This window comes from Podarcis vaucheri (assembly GCF_965113315.1).
Source record: "Podarcis vaucheri genome assembly, chromosome: 8".
Taxonomy (NCBI): domain Eukaryota; kingdom Metazoa; phylum Chordata; class Lepidosauria; order Squamata; family Lacertidae; genus Podarcis; species Podarcis vaucheri.
Genome location: NC_138766.1, coordinates 2,217,945 through 2,243,215, shown reverse-complemented (window position 1 = coordinate 2,243,215; position 25,271 = coordinate 2,217,945). Strand labels below are relative to the sequence as shown.

Genomic DNA, 25,271 nt, shown 5'->3' with positions numbered 1-25,271 from the left:
CTGCACCTCACAATGGTTGGGAGAAATGTTTTTGCCAAAAATCTCAGAAACCTCATCAGGAGGGCTTTAAACTGACTAATGTGGGGGAGGGAGACAGTGCTCCTGAAGGTAGGAGTCTATCAATTAATGAAGATGATCATCCAAATGTCATAGACCAAATGGAGCAAACAGCACGCGGACCTAGTGGAGGGAGGAAAAAATCCTTAAATAAGAGACACGGGGGAATGATTAATGGACTTCAATGTCTGTACACTAATGCGCACAGCATGGGAAATAAACAAGATGAGCTTGAGCTCTTGGTACAGCAAACTAAATATGACATAATAGGCATCACTGAAACCTGGTGGGATAAGTCCCACGATTGGAATGTAATAATGGGGGGATACAATCTATTTCAGAGAAACAGACCAGACAAGAAAGGAGGAGGAGTGGCGTTATATGTCAGGGATGTGTATACCTGTGAAGAGATCCAAGATTTAGACCCTCAAAGCGAAAGTGAGAGCATTTGGGTCAAAATTAAGGGAGAGAAGAATAACAGAGACCTCATTGTGGGAGTTTACTATAGATCCCCAAGCCAAACGGAGGACATAGATGATGCCTTCCTGGAACAGATGGCCAAGCATGCAAAAGGAAGGGAGATAGTAGTAATGGGGGACTTCAATTACCCGGATATTTGTTGGACGTCAAACTCAGCCAAGAGCATAAGGTCAAACAGATTCCTCACTGGCCTTGCAGACAACTTCATTGTCCAGAAAGTGGGAGAAGCAACAAGAGGAATAGCCATTTTAGATCTGGTCCTAACCAATGTTGATGACCTGGTTAGTGGGGTAGAAGTGGAAGGATCATTAGGCGCGAGTGATCATGCTCTTTGGAAGTTTACTATACAGCGGAAAGGAACAGCCAAGCATACTAGGACTCAATTTCTTGACTTTAAGAAAGCCGACTTCATAAAACTTAGGGAAGTGCTGGGTGAGATCCCATGGACAGCAATACTAAAAGGAAAGGGAGTTGATGATGGCTGGGAGTTTGTTAAGAGGGAGATAGTAAAAGCACAATGTCAGGCAATACCAATGAGACGAAAACATGGAAGGTGCCTAAAGAAACCAGGGTGGCTATCTAAAGAACTTTTAACTGAGTTAAGATTAAAAAAGGATGTGTACAAAAAATGGAAAAGGGGGGAAACCACCAAAGAGGAATTCAAACAAATAGCCAGCACGTGTAGACACAAAGTCAGAAAAGCTAAAGCACAGAATGAACTCAGGCTTGCTAGAGAGGTTAAAAGCAACAAAAAAGGCTTTTATGGGTATGTTCGTAGCAAAAGGAAGAACAAAGAAACAGTGGGGTCACTCAGAGGAGAAGATGGTGAAATGCAAACAGGGGACACAGAAAGGGCTGAACTCCTCAATGCCTTCTTTGCCTCAGTCTTCTCCGATAAAGAAAACAATGCCCAACCTGAAGAATTTGGAGCAAATGATTCAGCAAAGGAAACACAGCCCAGAATAACTAAGGAGATAAAGGTAAAAGGTAAAGGTACCCCTGCCCGAACGGGCCAGTCTTGCCAGACTCTGGGGTTTGTGCGCCCATCTCACATCTATTGGCCGGGGGCCAGCGCTGTCCGGGGACACTTCCGGGTCACGTGGCCAGCGTGACAACGCTGCTCTGGCGAGCCAGAGCCGCACACGGAACGCCGTTTACCTTCCCGCTGGTAAGCGGTACCTATTTATCTACTTGCCCCCGGGGGTGCTTTCGAACTGCTAGGTTGGCAGGCGCTGGGACCGAGCAGCGGGAGCGCACCCCGCCGCGGGGATTCGAACCGCCGACCTTTCGATCGGCAAGCCCTAGGCGCTGAGGCTTTAGCCCACAGCGCCACCCGCGTCCCTAACTAAGGAGATAGTACAAGAATATTTGGCTAGATTAGATGTATTCAAGTCTCCAGGGCCAGATGAACTGCATCCAAGAGTATTAAAAGAACTGGCAGATGTGATCTCAGAACCACTGGCAGTCATCTTTGAGAATTCCTGGAGAACAGGCGAAGTCCCGGCAGACTGGAGGAGGGCAAATGTTGTCCCTATTTTCAAAAAGGGGGAAAGAGAGGACCCAAATAATTACCGCCCAGTCAGTCTGACATCAATAGCAGGGAAGATTCTGGAACAGATTATTAAGCAAACAGTCTGTGAGCACCTAGAAAGGAATGCTGTGATCACCAATAGTCAGCATGGATTTCTGAAAAATAAGTCATGTCAGACTAACCTGATCTCATTTTTTGACAGAATTACAAGCCTGGTAGATGAAGGGAACGCAGTGGATGTAGCCTACCTTGATTTCAGCAAGGCATTTGACAAGGTGCCCCATGATATTCTTGTAAAGAAGCTGGTAAAATGCGGTCTTGACTATGCTACCACTCAGTGGATTTGTAACTGGCTGACTGACCGAACCCAAAGGGTGCTCATCAATGGTTCCTCTTCATCCTGGAGAAGAGTGACTAGTGGGGTGCCACAGGGTTCTGTCTTGGGCCCGGTCTTATTCAACATCTTTATCAACGACTTGGATGATGGACTCAAGGGCATCCTGATCAAATTTGCAGATGACACCAAACTGGGAGGGGTGGCTAACACCCCAGAGGACAGGATCACACTTCAAAACGACCTTGACAGATTAGAGAACTGGGCAAAAACAAACAAGATGAATTTTAACAGGGAGAAATGTAAAGTATTGCACTTGGGCAAAAAAAATGAGAGGCACAAATACAAGATGGGTGACACCTGGCTTGAGAGCAGTACATGTGAAAAGGATCTAGGAGTCTTGGTTGACCACAAACTTGACATGAGCCAACAGTGTGACGCGGCAGCTAAAAAAGCCAATGCAATTCTGGGCTGCATCAATAGGAGTATAGCATCTAGATCAGTGTTTCCCAAACCTTTTTGGGCAACGGCACACCTGTTTACTGAAAAAAAATCTCGCGGCACACCACCATTAAAGCCCCGCCCCGTGACGTCAGCGCGCAGCGTCACGCCGGGAGGGACGCACGGAAGTGAAAGTTTTTTCCCTCCCCCTTGCCGGGGAACCTCCAAGCTTTGGGGGTGGGAGGAGGCAGCAGAGCGAGGGACTGAGGGACGGCGGCAGCTGAGGCAGCGGCGGCTGTTGTGGTGGTGGCGGCGATAGCGGGCGGAGGAGGGGGCGGCGGCGGGGCTTGAGGAGCCGTCGCCGGGAGTTGCTGCTGCTGTTGTTGCTGCTGCTGCCCGGACATGCCGGCCTCCTCCTCCGCTGTCTCGCGCTCCTCCCTTTTGCACGCGCTGCCCCGCCGCTCGGCACCACCACCGCGGAGCCGCCCCCGGCTCGACGCGGATCCTCGCCGCCGCCGCCTCTCACCGCCCGACTCGCCCGCCTCCCTCCCACGGCACACCAGCCAATGTCTCACGGCACAGTAGTGTGCCGCGGAACACCGGTTGGGAAACACTGATCTAGATCAAGGGAAGTAATAGTGCCACTGTATTCTGCTCTGGTCAGACCACACCTGGAGTACTGTGTCCAGTTCTGGGCACCACAATTCAAGAAGGACACTGACAAACTGGAACGTGTCCAGAGGAGGGCAACCAAAATGGTCAAAGGCCTGGAAACGATGCCTTATGAGGAACGGCTAAGGGAGCTGGGCATGTTTAGCCTGGAGAAGAGGAGGTTAAGGGGTGATATGATAGCCATGTTCAAATATATAAAAGGATGTCACATAGAGGAGGGAGAAAGGTTGTTTTCTGCTGCTCCAGAGAAGCGGACACGGAGCAATGGATCCAAACTACAAGAAAGAAGATTCCACCTAAACATTAGGAAGAACTTCCTGACAGTAAGAGCTGTTCGACAGTGGAATTTGCTGCCAAGGAGTGTGGTGGAGTCTCCTACTTTGGAGGTCTTTAAGCAGAGGCTTGACAACCATATGTCAGGAGTGCTCTGATGGTGTTTCCTGCTTGGCAGGGGGTTGGACTCGATGGCCCTTGTGGTCTCTTCCAACTCTATGATTCTATGATTCTATGTTTTTTACCTAGGAAAAAGTAGTTGGAGTTACAATATCCATTGTATCTTAATTAAGTATTTTCCAAGCAAAATCTAAGATTGCCCAGTTAAAATTGCCAGGCTTGGTTGTAATCCCTCCCAGCTAACTCCCATAATTTTCCCATTCTGGTACTTCCTGTTTTGTGATTGTTCTTTGATGAAGAAAGTAAAATTTTTGTATGACTTTTGTAGCAGAAAGGTGTATACTACAGTTGACAACAGATGTTTGTCAAACTCTGAAATGCTTGCATCATTCAATAGTTTTAATCATGCTGTGTTTCATAAAAATGCAGGATTAGTTGCTTCCATACAGTTTTTGTGATGATGGACATGTGGCACATCATATTGTTGCATGCCACCCCAATCTCCAATTCCAGCGGTTCCAGGCCCTTCATGTTTCCTTTTGGAATGAGGCACAGAGGAGATTGTGGTGTCTTTATGATATCTGATCTCTTTATGCATATATACAACCTCTGCCTATGAGGGAGGGGTTCACAGCATCAACACCTAAAAAGGGTCTTGGATTCAAGAAGAAATATAACATTGCTCTCAAAGGTTCTGCCTCTCTCCAGCTTGCTGCTTTGCTTTGAATTCACCTCGCTGCAACTCAAAACCCAGGCTTTGTCCTTCTAACTCTCTGAGTTGAGGGAGGGTGCCTGCCTGTTTGCTGTCTCCCACAGATTCCTGTCGCCTTTGTTCTCTTAATGGCCAGGTGATCACCTTAACACAGGAAGCTAACTTGGCTTCTATGTTAACACTTGCTGGATTCAGGGATCCAGGGGTGAAGAGGATCTCACATACAGCCAACTTCCTCCCCTGCAAACTCACAACAATCCTGTATGTTTAGGTCACAATTGCTAGAAGCCTTGCTAGCCATTAGATCTTGTGAAGCTACGGAACATAATTTCTTAAGATTTGTGATTTTTGGTAATATACATAATTTCATAGAATGTCTGCCATCTTTCATCTCCCTCAGTTCTTTTCCTTGTGTGAGAATTGGCTCCCCTTGCCCCACAGTGTTTTGAATTTGTGTTTTTATAGCATGTTGCTTTGCAGATGTTAGCAGGTGTTTCTCTGAAAAGGCATGACACTTGGTGCTTTGTTTAGTATACTGTGGCATTAATGAACTCTCCTACTACAAGTGTGAAAGAAAGATGCAGCAGTGAAGGCAGGAAGCACTTGTCACTCATACTTCATAGCTACACGTCTGCTTCCTGTCAGTTAGACCACTAGAAGTGGAACAGATGAACCAAGATACTGCTCTTCTTTAATTCTTCTCATGAAGGTTATGATGTAACAGTCTAAAATGGAAAAAGTAACTGTATTCTTTTTTCAGGGAAGACTGGACTTAATGGAAATGGGAATATTTCTGATCATTAGCAACAAATGGAGGAATAAGGCAGAGTAGATAATTAATTAATAGTTAAAGCTATTTTTGGTCATTGCATACTATCCCTTGCTTTTTCCTGTAGGACTAATTGCAGTCGTTAACAGTTGTCAACAGGTTTACTATACCCATTTAGTCAATCACCCATCTCCTACTACCCTCCTGAGAAAAACCCCACCCACTATATATAAGGGTCTGGTGACTTCTGTTTCTGTGTATCTGAAGAAGTGTGCATGCACACGAAAGCTTATACCCAGAACAAACTTAGTTGGTGTCTAAGGTGCTATTGGACAATTTTTTAAATTTTGTTTTATTTATTTTGACTGTGTCAGACCAACATGGCTACCTACCTGAATATTTAATCATTGTTAGGATTAGTCAGAAACAATCAATTTATTTGTATCAGAACATTGTAGAATTCCATGAAATCTATCTTCCAATTGGGGTAACATGAAATTACATGATGGAGTAAATTGCATGCCTGTGACAAACTAGTATAAATGTGATTATCATTGATGTTATATAATGGATCACATCCATTAGGTTAAGTACAATTATTTTCATATTCGTCCAAAAGAATAAGAAAAATGGTTGCTAGTTGGCAGCCCATAAATTCTGTCCGCCACCAAAAGCAGTGGTGATGCCTTGCTCTTCCCCCAGCCTTGTCACCATGACGGCTCCTATCTGCTGGGGGCAAAACTAAAATCTTGCTTGCTGCAAACAGTCCAGTGAAGAAGGATGGTCTGGTTACTTTGAAGTTTTAAAGGCTCTCACACATGACAATCCTTGACAAAGCAGGATACTTTTTCCCTTTCAACCAATTTCATTTGGTGAAAGAATGTGCAGGTTTTTGAGCTGGAAAGATTTCTTAATCAGGTAGAAGCTAGCCAGTTCTGAAATGCAGAGTTGCAATATTTTACTCACTTCCTATAGATAACTGCCTAATTGGAAAGCTCTTTGTAACTGCTTGCTAGTTAATGATTTTTTTTAAAAAAAGAAAGTTTTAAATCTCAACTGTTTTGTGATGTATTATTTGTAGCAATTTATACAATCTGCGTTTGTAAGTAGCCTTTATGCTATTTCAAGGCTGGCTATCCAGACATGTGAATTTAAACTGTGAAACACGGTGCCTTGAGCAGGACAGAACCTTTGTTGCTGTTTACTACCCTTGTTGAAGCAGGTGTCTTAATTAAAGACATTGGGATAAGTCCTACAGGAAGCATGATGTTTCAAAAGACCAATGGTCAGTTTTTCAGGACTGTCTAATCTCCTGTTTTGAGTTCATCTTGCTTTAGAACTCCTAATTTAGATGGTGGAATTCATTTTATTCCCATAGTAAGTTACGGTATCACTAACTTTGTTGATCCAAGAGAATAAAGGAAATTTAAAGTGGTTATTTGCTTAGTGCCCAAACGAGAAGGTTACCTAAGAAAATCATGGCAGAACCTGTATACAGTCATACCTCAGCTCCGAACGCCTTGGGAGTTGAACGTTTCGGCTCCCAAACAATCGAAAGCGGGATGTGAGTGTTCTGGTTTTCGAACTTTTTTTGGAAGCTGAACATCCGACGCGGCTTCTGCTATTGTTTCCGGCGTGCCTGCGCAATCATAGAATCATAGAGTTGGAAGAGACCCACAAGGGCCAAATCGGGAACCAATCGGAAGCTGTGCCTTGGTTTCCAAACTTTTTGGAAGTCGAACAGACTTCTGGAATGGATTCCATTTGACTTCTGAGGTACGTCTGTATTATTGAGAGACAGGACTTTGTTCTGAGTAGGCACAGCTGGTCCATGCTGATCTCTAGCTGTTGTTTGCTTGCCATAGTTTATCTGTTCTGTTCCTTGTAAGGATTCTGTGGGGCTGCAAGGTACCCCAGAGGTGGGAAAGTGTTTCATTGTATTTTGTTTGCTTCTCATTTTTCATTCACTGCTTCTGCAATGAACCTGGATTAGGTGTATTTTCTTCACTTTCCTGCTTCTTTGCTGGAAACTAAACACAGCACTGAGGATGGGGCAGGGCTTTCCTCAGCAAGCGTTCCCTGGCAGACGCTGAAGTTCATGATCAAACTAGCCCTTTGCCCACATTCCCAGCCTTGAATTGTGTTCCCAAAACATTTGTTCTATGATCACATGCTTGGCTTCATCAGCTTTTAGATCCTGTTGGTTTCAGCAGAGCTTAAAAACTCCCAGCACTACGACTACTGCTACTACTACAGACCCTCCAAGGGTCCCTATTTTCCAGGAACATCCCTGATTTGGAGAAACAGAAAACAGTTTAAAACAAATTGTAGTTTAAAAGAAATTGGGCTTGTTGCATTAGCAATTTTATAGAACTATTGTCCGCTTTTCATTTTCTCTTTAGGTTTTTGCTGTTTTTAACTTTGATTACTACAACTGTGTTGTCTCTATCCTACAGTTCCATAAAGAGCCCTGAAACAAAGGATTTTTGCTACCGTAATATTTTGGATGTGGCTTTCTAAGAGCAGAGGGGGCATAGGGTTTGTTGATTCCATAGGGTTATGAGCATTTTGCACAGTAAAGGTTTCTTAAAAGGAAGATGCCATTTCTGAAAGTGCACCATGTGGCTGGTCTCCAAGACCAAAGTCACTGGTCTCCAGTGACTGACCTCTCTCTCCACTTGCATCAAGCTAGAAAGTCGCCTGTGTTTCTCTCCTGGGCAGGCTGTGTGGTGCTTGCTCTTTTCATCAGCTAAGCCTGCCTTTTCAGTTCAGATTTTCTTAGCATTTGTAATTAGCATTTGAAAAACCACTTAGTCCAGGACAAACCTGTCCAGTGGATAATGCATGTAAATGAAAAGGTGCTAACATAATTCATACCTTACGGAGCATGTTTGTGCTTTTCTTCCTTTTGACGGGTGTAGTTAACAGTAGCTAACAGTCAGTAGAAAGCGCATACAAGTTTCAAAGCTTTGTGCAAAATGTATACAGTGTTTCTTAAGTGTTACCAGCAATTGTATTGGATAGAGTTGAGGGAAGAGCTGTGAGAAGTGGCAGAAAGAGAGAGCTCTAAAAATAGCAACAGTAAAGGGAGTTTTCTCAGGGGAGCAATGGTTGACGAATGGCAAGCAAGAAGAGGTGGAAGCGATGGGATGGAAAGAGAAATATCCGTGTTAAGGATACAGAGATCATCCCTGAGAGCAAGAACTGGTCACTTGTGTCTTCCATTGCTTAGATTGTCGTATGCTTCAAATTTAACTTTGCAGTCAAGTGTGGATTGGGTTATGCGTCTTTTGCTTACTTTGAACAGCTACTTATTGCAGGAAACAAACAGAAAGCAAACAGAAACCTGACAGCAGGGAGCAATTATTAAAACTACTGCTTACAGTGTTTATATGAAAATGTGAAATTCTATCAGTATCATAAGTGAATGGGTATATTTAAAATACTTCTTACAATAATAGAAAAGCAAGTCAAGAATCTTTATAAAATATAATTTCTGGTCCGTCCCCCCCTTGTATCAGCTTTCTGAGCAAGTTCGTTCTGACATGACATAATTTTTTTTTTGCTACCTGAAATACTTTAAAGTGATTACAGTATTGTTATATTAACATCTAGGGATATAGCTGTGTTTATAAGTCTTATTTTAAAAGTATTTTATGGCATTTTGTACATAAAGGGGTCCCGTTGGTACTGAAAGGGGTTAAATATGAAACAACAGGTATAGGCAGATCTCAGTATGTGATATGTTTAGTTGTTTTGCAAGGGCTAAAAGTCCTGGCTCTCTGTAATCTGACACAACGATAGTGCAGGCACAGTCCTGAAGGAATAGAGACAGCAATGTGTACAAACTGGAATTTCTGGTCTAGCTGAATCATACCAGCTGCCTGCCCTACTAGGGATGTGACTGTTCATGTTGGTCACACTTGACAGCAACTGGGAGGGAGGAAGACCATATTAATATATTAGCATCTTCCAATAAGATAGGTTTAAACTGTAAGAGGCTTGCAAATATATGTAATATATACAGCCTTCAGGCACCTGTGGGCTCCAGATCTACAGTGGTACCTTGGTTCTCAAACTTAATCCATTCTGGAAGTCCGTTCCAAAACCAAAGTTTTGCAAAACCAAGGCATGCTTTCCCATAGAAAGGAATGCAAAATGGTTTAATCCATTCCAGACTTTAAAAAAATAACCCCTAAACAGCAATTTAACATGAATTTTACTATCTAACGAGACCATTGATCCATAAAATGAAAGCAATAAACAATGTACTGCAGTCACACAATCAATCAATCAATCAATCAATCAGTAGCTGAACGGGTTCCACACAGTCACACACAAGAAAGAGCCACAAAAAAATACAAAATCAATAGCAAAAAACAGACAGACCTCAGCGTAACACTCAAATCAGAAGTGTGGCACTCAAAATGGAGCACGTTCGGCTTCCAAAAAAGGTTTGCAAACCCGAACACTTACTTCCGGGTTTGCAGTGTTTGGGTTGCAAGTTGTTTGAGTACCAAGGCATTTGAGAACCAACTGTACTCTGTTGATATTTCTACCCATCTCTTTATATAAGTCCTCAAGGCAGCTTAAATTAAACTTTAAAAATTGTAGCACACGCTCCTCAAAAGTCCATCCTTCTGTGCGCCGCAGTTCCTGCCCTCTTCCTGGTGACATTGCAGTCGTAGCAACAAACTACAAGCCTTTGGTTGTCATGTCTGAATCTGGCCCCCTAGTTTGTTTGGAGAGAAACAAGCCATGAGCTCATAATTGGAAAACAAGAAACTGCAATTTAACACAGTGTGTGAACTCAGCCTTTATACTTTCACATGTTCCAGTTCTGAGCTACTTGTTATCATAGGACTGTAGAGTTGGAAGGGACCTAGAGAGTTATCTAGTCCAACCTGCTGAAATGCATTAATCGCAACAAAATCTATACAAAACAAAGCAATATATACCAAAAGCAAATCTGTCAATACTATGTGGATGAGGCTTCTGGATAAATGCTCTGTATTCTTGCTGGAATATCAACATTATCGCCTTTTCTGGATTAATATGAGGCACCTCTCTGTCATGGTGTAACTTAACCCTTTGCCATTTTCTACATGTCTTGATTGGATGTTCACAGACTGTATTCAGATGTAATATGGACTGCCTCCTGAATGTTCATATGATGGTTGATACTTTTGTATAGTACTTCAGGTGTTTCATTACTTTCAGGTGTACAGTACTTTCAGGGTAGATATGCTTAGAAATTAAAAGTGTCCATAATTTTTTTTACCCAAGTTGGTTGAGAAGCTGCTTGGTTTCTACTGGTGATAACAGAATAAATGATACAAGGAGAGAACTATAGCCTAAGATAGGAAAATAAGTGGTAAGGGAACTCCTAGCTGCTTTAAATGAATTCAGATCTCCAGGGCGTGGTGAGCTGCACCCAAGGGTACTGAAGGAGCTTGTAGATATAATCTCAGAGCCTTTGTCTATTATCTTTGAGAATTCTTGGAGAAGAGGTGAGGTCCCTGAAGACTGCAGGTGGGCAAATGTCCCCATCTTCAAAGTGGGGGGGAGAAGACCCAGGTAACTACTGACCAGTGAGTTAGAGGTCCATACCAGGAACTGCCCTAGAACAGATAATTAAACAGTTAGACTATGGGCATTAAAAATAGGAAGTTATGATTACTAAAACCGAGCATGGGTTTCTCAAAAACAAGTACCGGTAATGCCAGACGAATCTCCTTTCTTTTTTTGATAGGGTTACAAGCTTGGTGAATCAGAGGAATGCTGTGGACATAGTGTATCTCAATTTCAGTAAGACTTCTGACAAATGCATCCCCCATGATAGTCTTGCAGAGAAGCTGGTAAAATGTGGGCTGGATGAGGTAACTGTGAAATGGATTTGTAGCTGGTTGACTGATCAGACCCAAAGAGTGCTCACTAACGGTTCCTCATTATCCTGGAGAAAAGTGACAAGTGGGGTACCACACAGTTCTGTTCTGGGCCAGTTGATGTTCAACATATGTATAAACTACTTGGATGAAGGTATTCACTTGCAGGTGACACCAATTTGGGAGGGGTAGCTAATGCCTCCGAAGACAGAATCAGAATTCAAAATGACCATAACAGTTTGGAGAACTGGGCCCAGACTAACAAAATAAATTTCGGTAGGGACAAATGTAAGGTTCTGCACTTAGGCAGGAAGAACTAGATGCACAAATATAGGATGGAGGACAACTGGCTTATTAGCAGTACATGTGAAAGGGATCTAGGGGTCTTGGTGGACCACAAGCTTAACGTGAGTCAACAGTGTGATGCAGCAGCAAAAAAGCTAACACTATTCTTGGCTGCATCAGCAGAAGTCTAGTGTCCAGATCAAGGGAAGTAATAGTACCACTCTATTCTGCCCTGATCAGACCACACTTGGAATACTGTGTCCAATTTTGGGCACCACAATTTAAGAAGGATGTTGACAAGCTGGAAGGTGAGCAGAGGAGGGCAACCAAGATGATCAAGGGTCTGGAAACCAAGCCTTATGAGGAGTGCTTGAAGGAAGCTGTGTATGTTTAGCCTGGAAAAGAGATGACCAAGAGGAGATATGATAGCCATCTTCAAATATCTCAAAGGCCGTCACGTGGAGGATGGAACAAACTTGTTTTTCCCCTTGCTAGGACCTGAGCGAATGGCTTCAACTTACAAGAAAGGAGATTTCAACTATAGATTTCAGGAAGAACTTTCTGACAGTAAGAGCTGTTTGAAAGTGGAACAGACTTCCTCCTTAATTGGAGGTTTTAAAGCAGAAGTTGGATGTCATCTATCAGGGATGGTTTAGTTGGGATTGCTGAATTGCAGGGGGTTAGACTAGATGGCTTCTAGTGTCTCTTCCAACTCTACATTTTATTATTTTAAGTATGCAAAGCTAAGAACCCAGGCACCAAGAACTGTGTTACTTCTTAGCACTAATCAGAAGAACTTTAGTTTCTAATGCACACTGACTATGAGGATTCATTGTAAGGAAAGGGGGAGGGGCACTGCAATGTTGGCAGGGATTATTAGGGAATTTCTGACCTAACAGTGGAGTTTGATGCAGCGCATCTATAGGAAATAAATATGAAGTATGATCAGCTGCGTTTGTGACCTCCTGAAAGCTTCCACTCCAATATAGGTTTGGTACAAAAACTCTCCGAGTACAAATATCAAGAGGACTGCCAAAATTAAAGAACATCACACATCATATCTTGATCTCATTTATGTTTTGCTTTTAATAGCGCTGCTTTGACTATTTTTATCTCAGGTTAGAATTTTGATATGGCTTATCACTTCCTGCTGATTTAGTCCAACTTTATACATGGTTTGTTAGAATGAAAGAATTACGGTATAAGTCTATCTCTTCACATGTTGCAATATTCCTAGTGTAGTTTTGTTTATCAAGTTTTGTAGCATACAGTTCTTTGCATGTCTCATTTGCCATGACGTGGTCAGTGTTTCCTTCCTGCTGTTTACAAGCCGGTGTTAGAGATAAGAATACACTTGCGTTGCATTTACACAGGGTTGAAAAAAATGCCCAAATATCTGTTCACTTAGGGGTGGCAGAAGACTTTTTTGCATCTTTAGATCAAAAACAAGCAATGAGTCTTAGGAGTGTGGTCAAGAGAGACAGTTTCTTAAACCAGTAATAAATATATATTGCAAAGTTGGATCGGCTTGAAAGGCAGAAATGTGTTACGTGGACTGGTGGCGTTCGATCCCTCCAGTCACCTTAGATGGTGGGTTTTCTGATTACTCCATTGTATTTCTGTTTGCTGGCTGCTAGAAAAGTGTGCTTCCCAATTATAATAATAAAGCATTTGTCTGTTTTAAGTAATATTAGTAAGGTGTTAAAAAATAAAGAGATGGACTTTATAGCATCTTCTTTGATTTTATTTTACATTTTTTATGACTGTGATCTTGATTTTGTTTTTCAGGGGCCTTTGGATTACAAGAGTATTCAGGAAGGCATTTTCTAATTGACCTGTCTGTGAATAGTAGAATCCAGGAAGATTGTATAAGAATCTGGGTACCTGAGTAACTTCAAGATCGTCTACCCCACGCAACTCATTCCTGATGATAAACTCTGTTTCTTTACACTGAAGGAGCATTTTCCCCACATGCAGAACTGAAATCTTGGAATGCTTTATTATGGCAGCAGCTGTACAGCAGAATGACCTAATGTTTGAATTTGCCAGTAATGTTATGGAGGATGAGCAACAGGTAAGAGAGAAATAAAATAAACCATGTTGGATAACCACTGGTGTATTCTACGCAAATATTAAAAGCGTTATTTTACTTTTTCCCCTTTTGAACCTTTGATTCTAATCACAAGGGAAATCCTGTGCACATCTATGAATGGCTTTCTAGTGTATGTGTGTTTATGAGGAATTTAGTTGATAGGCTTCATGCCTTAAGACTTTATAGCACCTATAATTCTCCAGATGGATGAGAAAAGGCAAACTGAACTTGAATCCTAGCAAGACTCAGGCACTGTGGGTGAGTGGTTCCTACATCTGAGAAACTGGTGAATTGTTTACTCTGGATAGGATTGCACTCTCCCTGAAAGAGGAGATTGATTGTCTCAGAGTATCTCTGGATCCAGTCTGTCACTGTAGGTCCAGGTCCAGGTCGCCTCAGTGGCTAGAAGTGCCTTCTAGCAATTGCAACTGGTATGACATACACAAGTTTCCCTTCCTGGACCAGGAAGGCTTGGCATGGATTACTTCAGGGTTGGATTTACTACAAGGTGCTCTATGTAGGACCTCCCTTGCACTTGATCTGAAAGTTGCAGTTAGTGCCGAGTGGGGTGGCATGTTTGTTGAGGGAGGCCTTGTCAGCATATAAGATCTGTGCTCGGAGAACTGCAGTGGTTGCCCATTTGCTCCTGGGTGAAGCTCAAGGTACTACTGGTAGTAGGTGAATCAATCTCTTAGTGTGACAGGTGCACACACTTTGGAACTCCTTGCTTATTGACACTAGGCAGGTGCCTTCACTGTGCTCTTTTTGGTGCCTGCTAAACACACCTTAGGCAAGCCTATCCACACGTCTAGAATGTTGACCATGTGTTTTAATCTAGGTTTTAGCTTATTGTTGATTTTAACTATTTTTTAATGTTTTAAATAGTTGTTTTTAATTACTTTTGCTGCTAATGTCATCGTTTTCTTCTTTTTGTAACTGCTTTGAGGTTGTTTTTTTTAAACAATTGAGCAGTATCTAGGTGACAACCATTTCGCTCAGGGGTTCGTTCCTGGCCTCCCGTGTGTGTTGGTGTGCATATAAGCATGCCGTACCCCATTAGACCCCCTTCTGCTGCCTTCTGGGTCCAAAGGCACCTCTGAGCAGCCAAAAATGATTATGTTGGTGTCAACTTTTATTATTGCAGATAGATAAAATAAATGAAGGGTGGCTAAGCTGTAGCTCCCCGGACGGCAGCTCCCGCTATACCTTACCATTAACAGTGTTGGTTGGAGCCAAAGAGCCACAGTTTAGCCAACTTTGTAGCAAAGGTCTGAGCAGCTTTTATTGGCACTTTGCCTCTTGAAATGTTTGGCACTTGTGTATCCTTCAAGAAGAGTGTCCTGTCTTCTGGCCACGGCTGAAAAGTTGTGGCTTTCTCCCTCCCCCTTTCTGTGCACAAGCAAAAGGCATGAGGCAGAGGGGCAAGAGGGCAGTCAAGGCAGCTCAGAATTTGGGTGTGCTTTTTCCAGAGGGCCTTGCAAACTGAGGTGCTCATGGCCCTTGAAGAATCCACAGGGCCACTGTCGGTGCTTGAGTGGGATCATCAGCTTTGGCAGGGCTGGGCTGGGAGTCAGCAAAAACATTATTAAAAAACCCCTGCAAGTTAAAAAAAAGGGGGGTAAAGGAGACGCCTTGGGAGGGGCAAAAAAACCTTATGGCATCATATTGAGAGAACCATGGAAGCAATCAATTAAAAAAATTGATTATTATTTTAAGAAATGACAAATTTCAGGGTAGGATGGAGTTTGGAGACTGTGTATGTTGACTTCAGGTTATCCACCCTAGTTTAAATAATGAAGTACTTGGGCTAACACGTTAGTTAAAAGTAGATTGAAATTAAAAATCCATAAGGCCCATTCAAAAGCTAATAAAGTTGGACCCAAGTGTACACCCTTGGGAGGGATCTGGGGCCAGCACTGTGAAGGCCCTGCATCTGCTGTCTGTCAGTCAAGTAGGCGCAATGTTATAAAGGAGTATGTAAAAATGGTTTGTTAACAGGTGAGAATCCAAAGTTACAATATATTAAGTTAAAGGATTAGGATAAAAGCAAAGAGGGAAAGGATTTGCTGAACTAACTAACTGAACTGGAATACAAAAAAGGGAGGTGTGAGGAGGTCAGGGAGACAAGTAAATGAAAGACAAGACATGGAAAGATTGATTTGTTTTTAAGTGTTTTTATCTTTCTGTATTTTGTATTTTTTCTTTTCTTCTTATTTTTGTAACCTTTTTTGAAACTTTAATAAATATCATTAATAAAAAAAAAAAAACAAGGCGGGATTCATGGCTTAGGACACCTTTTACCAGCATAAGCTGGTTCATCAGTTATTAACTTTATGCAGAGAAAAGCAGCCTGGACTATTGCAATGTCTGGCATGCGCTGCCTTTGAAGACAGTTCAGAAATCAGAACGCAGCTGCCTGGAGAGTGGTGGGGACCAGGTTTTGGGGTCATTATACCAGTTGCAATGGCAAACTATTTGTGGATCCAATTAAAAGTCCTGCTGTTGACCTTTAAAGGCCTAAACAGATTAGGACCAATTTCTCTGAACGGCTCTTGCCCCCTTCCCAGCCTTATGACTGGCCTCAGAGGCTCTACCATTAAGGCCTCACGTTCGCAACCTGAGCAGCCACTGTCCTGCCATTCTTCAACTGTGATTTATGCATTGGTGACCTCAGGACTTGATTACTGCAATGCATTCTCTGTGGGGCTACCTTTGGGTCTGGTCTGGAGGCTCCAGCTGGGACAGAATGACGTGGCTAGATTGATGGCAAGGGCAGACTACCCTGTTGCTTGAACATTGGCTTCATGAATTTTCAAGTCCCTTAACAACTGGGGGTCCAGGACACCTTAAGGGCAGCCAATTCCAATCCAGTCTCTTTTTTTGTGGCACCCCATGACTCAAATGCATGGCTCATATCTAGCAGAAGCCACACATTCAGTATTGTGGGCCCAGGTCTATGGAACTAATTTCCAGCTGAGCTGATACAAGCCACCACTCTGTTGAACTTTGGGCACTTGGCAAAGACTTTCCTATTCCCAGAGGCGTTTCTCCTTAACATTTAAACCTAGACAGCATCTTAAAAAGTAGAGACATCACCTTGCCAACAAAGGTCCGTATAGTAAAAGCTATGGTTTTCCCAGTAGTGATGTATGGAAGTGAGAGCTGGAGCGTAAAGAAGGCTGATCGCTGAAGAATTGATGCTTTTGAATTCTGGTGCTGGAGGAGACTCTTGAGAGTCCCATGGACTGCAAGAAGATCCAACCTCTCCATTCTGAAGGAAATCAGCCCTGAGTGCTCACTGGAAGGACAGATCGTGAAGCTGAGGCTCCAATACTTTGGCCACCTCATGAGAAGAGAAGATTCCCTGGGAAAGACCCTGATGTTGGGAAAGATTGAGGGCACAAGCAGAAGGGGATGACAGGATGAGATGGTTGGACAGTGTTCTCGAAGCTACCAGCATGAGTTTGACCAAACTGTGGGAGGCAGTGGAAGACAGGAGTGCCTGGCGTGCTCTGGTCCATCGGGGTCACGAAGAGTCAGACACGACTAAATGACAAAACAACAACAAATAAATATTAAGTCTACCCATTGAATTTTGTTGGTATAGAACAGCTCATCATCATCCTACTTTGGGGGGGAGGGCGCAGGAGAACAAGATGCTGTCTAGGAAGCAGCCTTATACCAAATAAATTTTTATTAGTTTCCCAACATTTTCCCAATAATAGCCCAACTATAGCAATATCAAGGATGCAGCCTTATACCATACCAGACTATTGGTCCATCTCGCCTAGTTTTATCTCTTCCGACTAGCAGTGACTCTCCAGGGCTTCAGGCAGAGATCTTTCTCAGTGTCTTCTATCTAATAGCAGGCAATAGCAGGAGTTGAACCTGCGACCTTCTGCAAGCAAAGAATTTGCTCCACCACTCTGAGATCAGATCCTTCCACAACTTCTTCTCTTTATATATTTTTCTCTGAAAAGAGGTGATTTGCATTGCGTTTTTAAGCTTATTGTTATTTTAGAGATTATGAGTTCTGTGGTAGAATTATTGCAGGCAGAGAGATTGTTGAAGGTGTTCTCTTGTCCTCATCAGATAATATCTTCTCAAGGCACAGTTACAATCCTGTTCTATCCCTTCATGACAATGGACCACTCCTGGAGAGTCATGAAACCAGAACTTATTGTGGGGAATATACTTGCTACTTTGAGCAGTAACTCCATTGTCTGACCAACTTGCAATAGAATATTATTTACTTTGGTTGTATCCTGTTCTTCCTCCAGGTTGATCAGGGCAACATACTGATTCTGCCATTGTTACCCTCCAATTTATCCTCTCAACAATCCTCTGAAGTAGGTTTGATGGAGAAATAGTGACTGGCCCAAGTTCACGCAGGGACTTAGACCTAGGCGGACACTCCCTGGAAGGACAAGAGGCACGAGCTTGGAAGATAGCTGAATGTAGCAGAGAGCATTGCAAAAGAACTGTGCTCTGATACATGTAAAAAATCTCTCTCTTTGGCTACCATTACACCTGGTGAATTGCATCCAGCATTGTTGTCATTCTGAGGGGCAAACAAATACACCCAAACAACTCCAGCCAAATTTATATTGTTCTCTGATCATTGTGGTGAATTTGTAACTTAGCAGATAGAATTGCTTGGCCTGGTTAGCAAAATTATAATTCATCTTGCCAAGCTGAGATGAAGACAGGAGTGCCTGGCGTGCTGTGGTCCATGGGGTCACAAAGAGTCGGACACGACTAAATGACTAAACAACAACAAGGGGGGGAAACCACCAAAGAGGAATTCAAACAAATAGCCAGCACGTGTAGACACAAAGTCAGAAAAGCTAAAGCACAGAATGAACTCAGGCTTGCTAGAGAGGTTAAAAGCAACAAAAAAGGCTTCTATGGGTATGTTCGTAGCAAAAGGAAGAACAAAGAAACAGTGGGGTCACTCAGAGGAGAAGATGGTGAAATGCAAACAGGGGACACAGAAAGGGCTGAACTACTCAATGCCTTCTTTGCCTCAGTCTTCTCCGATAAAGAAAACAATGCCCGACCTGAAGAATTTGGAGCAAATGATTCAGCAAAGGAAACACAGCCCAGAATAACTAAGGAGATAGTACAAGAATACTTGGCTAGTTTAGATGTATTCAAGTCTCCAGGGCCAGATGAACTGCATCCAAGAGTATTAAAAGAACTGGCAGATGTGATCTCAGAACCACTGGCAGTCATCTTTGAGAATTCCTGGAGAACAGGTGAAGTCCCGGCAGACTGGAGGAGGGCAAATGTTGTCCCTATTTTCAAAAAGGGGGAAAGAGAGGACCCAAATAATTACCGCCCAGTCAGTCTGACATCAATAGCAGGGAAGATTCTGGAACAGATCATTAAGCAAACAGTCTGTGAGCACCTAGAAAGGAATGCTGTGATCACCAATAGTCAGCATGGATTTCTGAAAAATAAGTCATGTCAGACTAACCTGATCTCATTTTTTGACAGAATTACAAGCCTGGTAGATGAAGGGAACGCAGTGGATGTAGCCTACCTTGATTTCAGCAAGGCATTTGACAAGGTGCCCCATGATATTCTTGTAAAGAAGCTGGTAAAATGCGGTCTTGACTATGCTACCACTCAGTGGATTTGTAACTGGCTGACTGACCGAACCCAAAGGGTTCTCATCAATGGTTCCTCTTCATCCTGGAGAAGAGTGACTAGTGGGGTGCCACAGGGTTCTGTCTTGGGCCCGGTCTTATTCAACATCTTTATCAACGACTTGGATGATGGACTCAAGGGCATCCTGATCAAATTTGCAGATGACACCAAACTGGGAGGGGTGGCTAACACCCCAGAGGACAGGATCACACTTCAAAACGACCTTGACAGATTAGAGAACTGGGCAAAAACAAACAAGATGAATTTTAACAGGGAGAAATGTAAAGTATTGCACTTGGGCAAAAAAAATGAGAGGCACAAATACAAGATGGGTGACACCTGGCTTGAGAGCAGTACATGTGAAAAGGATCTAGGAGTCTTGGTTGACCACAAACTTGACATGACCCAACAGTGTGACGCGGCAGCTAAAAAAGCCAATGCAATTCTGGGCTGCATCAATAGGAGTATAGCATCTAGATCAAGGGAAGTAATAGTGCCACTGTATTCTGCTCTGGTCAGACCACACCTGGAGTACTGTGTCCAGTTCTGGGCACCACAGTTCAAGAAGGACACTGACAAACTGGAACGTGTCCAGAGGAGGGCAACCAAAATGGTCAAAGGCCTGGAAACGTTGCCTTATGAGGAACGGCTAAGGGAGCTGGGCATGTTTAGCCTGGAGAAGAGGAGGTTAAGGGGTGATATGATAGCCATGTTCAAATATATAAAAAGATGTCACATAGAGGAGGGAGAAAGGTTGTTTTCTGCTGCTCCAGAGAAGCGGACACGGAGCAATGGATCCAAACTACAAGAAAGAAGATTCCACCTAAACATTTGGAAGAACTTCCTGACAGTGAGAGCTGTTCGACAGTGGAATATGCTGCCAAGGAGTGTGGTGGAGTCTCCTACTTTGGAGGTCTTTAAGCAGAGGCTTGACAACCATATGTCAGGAGTGCTCTGATGGTGTTTCCTGCTTGGCAGGGGGTTGGACTCGATGGCCCTTGTGGTCTCTTCCAACTCTATGATTCTATGATTCTAAGCTGAGATATTCATGAGCCTTTTGCTTGCATGTAGAACCTTTTTGTGATTCAACCAGGAACAATCTAATTACCTACAGTTTCCCATTTCAGCCAAATCAGGAAACTATGGTTCCAGCTTTGGAACAAATCATTGTGTGGAACTCAATTTAAAATGCAGTTTAATATCCTGGTGTCTTCTGAAGCTAGTGCCTGGTTTGAATGAAATGGGAAATTGTGTTAATGAGAGAGTTCCAGGTTTATCATGGTGAAATAAGGAGCAAAATGTTTGTACGTGTACAAAAGACTTATATGTATCTCCACTTTAAATGCAGAGATACTTTTTACTGAATGTGGCCACTGGGTTTGATTTGGGAATAGCTTCTTTATTTGAGCTTGTGTTAGAGATCTCATTCTTAGCCTGCTTAGTTAGATTGGCTTCAGTCCCCCTGAGCTATGCAGAATACATGCTTGGGGCAAGGAGGTATGAAGGCTACCACTGTGTTACTTATTCTGGTACTTACCCTGGCTGCTTTGAAGAAGTGTATGCTGCTGGACAGATTTTTAATCTGTTTAAATTTACATCTCTGCTAAACTTTGTGCAGTTTGCTGTTCATGGCAAATACTAAAACTGAGCTTTTCAGCTCCTGGTGCAGCCAATTTCCTATTCTGGAATCAGTAAGGACGGATGGAAATTAAATAGTTTTGCCTTCTTATTTTCACCCTTAGTATGGCATTGATTCTGTATGTGTTGCCTTCATCCATTATGTTTACCTAAAAAAACTAATAATAATAATAATTTATTATTTATACCCCGCCCATCTGGCTGAGTTTCCCCAGCCACTCTGGGCGGCTCCCAATCAGTGTTAAGAAAAAATACACCTAATTGTTCCAGTTAGATGTTTCCTTGTTATTTCATATTGGTGAGCAAAAGGAGTTGGTGACATGACTGAAAGATGTTCAGGGAAATATTTTGCAAGATTCTCCTTATACCTGTCAGTCTTAAAGCAGCTGGTTGCTTAGTGTGCTCCTCTTAGTAAAATATTTCCCTTGTGGATGCTCCTGACTCCACATTTGCAACTTGCAAAGTAGCTTTTTGTGACTGAGAGGTTTTTGTTTTCTAGCACATGGTGATGCTGGTGAGTAAAGCTGATCTTACTCTGTACTTAAAATTAGATGTATATATTGTTCATTTGGTATCTGCTGCTCAGTTCTTATAATAATAGTAAAATGCATGCTCTTCGTAGATCCTCTGGTCTTCCAGACCTAAACCATAGCTACCTCTGCTCCCTCCTGTGCTCTAACTTTGTTCACTCTGCCATGCGCCTCAGGCATTTGCCTACTTGTGTCCCACCCTGTCCGGTCAGCTTGAGTCTTGTCCCTCTTCCAATATGACTTTTCTGTCCAACACTCTTGCCTCCCACACAGAGGGTCTTTTCCCGCTGGGTGTCTTTATCTTCTAGCATGTATGTTTTTTACTCTTGCATGCCAACAGCTTAATGCGTCAATGGTTTGTGAATATAAACATTTCGGATTTTAGGATGCAGTGTTTTAGAGTTTTTGTTGGTACTGCCCATAGGTCCAGTTCAGATGTGATACTGGCTTAGCGCAGACAACACATTAAAGCAGGGTTTGAGCCAGTCGTAGTTTATAACCCAATCCATGGTTTGTGTTTCCAAATGTACAAGCAAAACACGACTCATTGATGTATCTCATGGTCTTTGTTTTCTGCCCTCTCAGTTTCATAAATTTACTCCCATCTATCTCCATGGTAAAGCAACCCCTGAAAGAGATGCAGTTGCTGTAACTATGGCTTGTTAATTCAAATGTCATGTCAAACCATAGTTAGCACAAATGTTAGCTTTGAAAAGCTAAGTTCTGATTCTAGCTTCTGGTTATGGCTTTCCAGCTGATTGTAAGCCATGGTTTGACAATTCAGCCATCACACAAGCTTTAGTTGGGCTTCCTTAGTCATATTTTGAAGTGATGTCTGAATTGAACAAAAGATGCCTGGCAGCTGATAGTTTGCCAGCTTTGGTACAGTGGTGCCCCGCAAGACGAAATTAATTCGTTCCGCAAGTTTTGTCGTCTAGCGAATTTTTCATCTTGCGAATCACGAAATCCCATAGGAATGCATTGAAAATCAATTAATGCGTTCCTATGGTCAAAAAAAGTCCAAACAAAGCCAAATTTGGTGCAACAACAGTTTATTAACTGCTCTTTAAAGTCACACATACTGTAAAGAGCAGTTCAAAAATTGAAGGGAAAATAAATTAACTTTATAAACATGACAGAAAAACATTTAAAAATCAACAAAGTGTACAGTACATTTTCTAAGACTCTGGGGGACCACTCGAAGAAGGCTCCTCTTCCACTCTTTGCTTCTTGCTCAAGAACCTGTCCATAGTCTGCTGCTTCATCCGCCTTTTCAGCACCTCCCTGAAAGGCGACATGACCCTTGTATCATAAATGTTCCCAACGTCATGTGCCACGTGCTTCTCAGGGTGGTGCTGCTCTGCAAAAGTCTGCACCTCCTTCCACTTCAGGCAAATGTCCCTCAGTTTTTCGGAGGACAGCCGTTCCTCAGTTGCTTCCTCCTCTTCCAGTGAGGCCTGCTCCTGCGCAGCCTCTGCCTGCAGTTCGACCAGCTCCACGGTGGTCAGCTCGTCGTCGTGCTCCTCCACCAGCTCACAGACGTCCTTCTCCGTGACCTCCAGGTCCATGGTCCTCCCCAACAATGTCCTGCACCACTGTTGACTCTGGTGCATCAGAGTCACTTGGTGCCACACAGTCCGGCCACAGGCTGCGCCAAGCGCAATTCAAATTTCTCTGTCTGATCCCGTTCCAGGCCGTGGTGATCATCTTTAAACAGGTGACGATGTCGAAGTGGTCCTTCCAGAATTCCTGCAGGGTGATGGTGGTGCAGTCAGTCACCTCGAAGCATCGCCTGAAAAGCTCATTGGTGTAGAGTCTTTTGAAATTGGCGATGACCTGCTGATCCATCGGCTGGAGCAGTGGCGTGGTGTTAGGCGGCAGGAACATGATGTTGATGAAGCTGAACTCCTCCAACAAGTCCACCTCAAGGCCTTTAGGATGGGCAGGAGCATTGTCCATCAGAAGCAAAGCCTTCAGCGGCAGGTCGTTGTCCAGCAGGTACTGCTTGACAGCAGGGCCAAAAGCAAAATTGACCCAGTCCACAAACAGCACACGTGTGACCCAAGCCTTGCTGTTGGATCGCCACATGACACTCAGCCGCTCCTTGTCGATCTTGTGTCTCTTGAAGGCCCGTGGGTTCTCCGAGTGGTACACTAGCAGGGGCTTGATCTTCAGGTCGCCGCTTGCGTTGGCACAGAAGAGCAGGGTCAGACGGTCCTTCATGGGCTTGTGGCCAGGCAACTTGGCCTCCTCCTGTGTGATGAAAGTCCTTTTGGGCATCCTCTTCCAAAACAGCCCGGTCTCGTCACAGTTGAAGACCTGCTGTGGAACGTAGCCCTCCGTCTTCACAACCTCCAGGAACTCCGCTGCAAAGTCTTCAGCCGCAGGAACATCAGAACTGGCAGCCTCTCCATGCCTGACCACGCTGTGGATGCCAGATCTTGTCTTGAACCGTTCAAACCAACCTCTGCTAGCCTTGAAGACTTCTGGCTCGGCTGAGGTTCCTGGCTGTTCCCGGATGAGGTCAGCGTGCAAGGCCTTGGTCTTCTCACAAATGACGGCCTCAGACACTGTGTCCCCTGCACGCTGCTTCTCTTCTATCCAGATGAGCAGCAACTTCTCGACCTCCTCCAGAACAGCTGGGCGGTTCTTCACGATCCTGGTGACTCCCTTGGCTGCATCAGTCGCCAGGATCTTCTCCCTCATCTTCAGGATGGTCCCGATGGTTAATGGATTCCTCCCATACTCCCTGGCGATGTCCGTCACACGCATTCCGCCGTCGTGCTTCTGGATGATCTCCTTCTTCATTTCCAGCGTCACCTTCTCCTTTTTCCTCTCGCCGGCCACCGCAGCAGCAGTCTTCTTGGGTCCCATGGCAGCACAGCTCTTACCTTCGTAAACTCAGAAAAAGAAAAAGAAATCAGTGATGTGCTTCAAATCCAAAAAATTCAAAAGCACCCAGCCACCCACCACACAGAAATTAAAACCCAGAACCAAGTCCTTGAATCCCAAAAACCCCAATCCAAAATCCAAAACCCCCCCAAAAATTTTTAAAAGTTTAACTTACCAAATGGATGCAAGAGAAGTTCTGGAAAAGCTTCAACAATCAATCACCGAAGTCTTCAGAAACCTCAAATGGCTGCAAAATAAGTTTTGGAAAAGCTTCAAAAATCACCAATGCCTTCAAAAACCTCAACTGTTTCCTCAGACAACCACCCACCCACCACACAGAAATTGCAAACCCCTCCCCAACTGCTCCCCCAGCCCCTCCCCAACTGCTGCAAACCCCTCCCCAACTGTTCCCCCACCCAGACAAAAAAAAAATTCAAAAAATAACAACATGGCCCAATGGTCCCAGATTCCTGCAGAAACCTCCCCAACTGTTCCCCCAGCCAGCCAGCACTCAGAAATTCAAACTCAGGAAAAAAACTTGGAAAAAAAAACAAACTGGCCCAATGGTCACAGAAAATCATAAAAATTCCCAAAACAGCCCCACAAGTTCCCAGATTATTGCAAACCCCCCCCACAACACCAAGTCCTTGAATCCCAAACACCCCAACCCAAAATCCAAACCTCCCCCAAAAAGTTTTAAAAGTTTAAATTACCAAATGGATGCAAGAGAAGTTCTGGAAAAGTTTTGGAAAAGCTTCAAAAGTGAGCAAAGTCTGAGAAAAGGCTGCAAAACCACGTGCTAACAGTTGCTCCTCGAAGTCAAGTCGCAACTGCAGCTGTTCAAGCTAAGCACCCTTTGTTTTAACGGTTTTAAGAAAAAGGAAACAAAGTCGCGAGATGTTTTTGTC

At 43.6% G+C, this 25,271-nt stretch overlaps 2 protein-coding genes and 1 pseudogene across 6 annotated transcripts in view; 2 read left to right on the top strand and 1 right to left on the bottom strand.

Moving 5' to 3' along the window:
- ELF1 (E74 like ETS transcription factor 1) overlaps nt 1-25,271 on the top strand; it is an 81,783-nt gene that overhangs the window by 28,285 nt on the left and 28,227 nt on the right. For 3 of the 4 annotated variants that reach the window (XM_082234438.1, XM_082234441.1, XM_082234439.1), the window contains one exon: nt 13,348-13,633. In XM_082234438.1, the coding sequence (XP_082090564.1) occupies nt 13,562-13,633 (72 nt within the window). In that variant the 5' untranslated portion in view covers nt 13,348-13,561. Of the gene's footprint in view, nt 1-11,141; nt 11,269-13,347; nt 13,634-25,271 lie in introns of those variants that run through there. The other variant, XM_082234440.1, reaches the window with a different exon arrangement.
- The window catches only part of LOC309539254 (uncharacterized protein), a gene marked incomplete at its 3' end in the record, with an annotated part of 159,514 nt that continues 138,272 nt past the window's right edge, over nt 4,030-25,271 (top strand). The window contains exon 1 of the mRNA XM_082235227.1: nt 4,030-6,678. The remainder of the gene's footprint in view (nt 6,679-25,271) is intronic.
- Nucleotides 18,054-24,358, bottom strand: LOC309539747 (tigger transposable element-derived protein 1 pseudogene; annotated as a pseudogene). The gene is made up of 3 exons (XR_014224538.1): nt 24,167-24,358; nt 23,251-23,997; nt 18,054-18,068 (listed from the first exon to the last, which is right to left on the bottom strand). The product of XR_014224538.1 is annotated as a tigger transposable element-derived protein 1 pseudogene (transcript).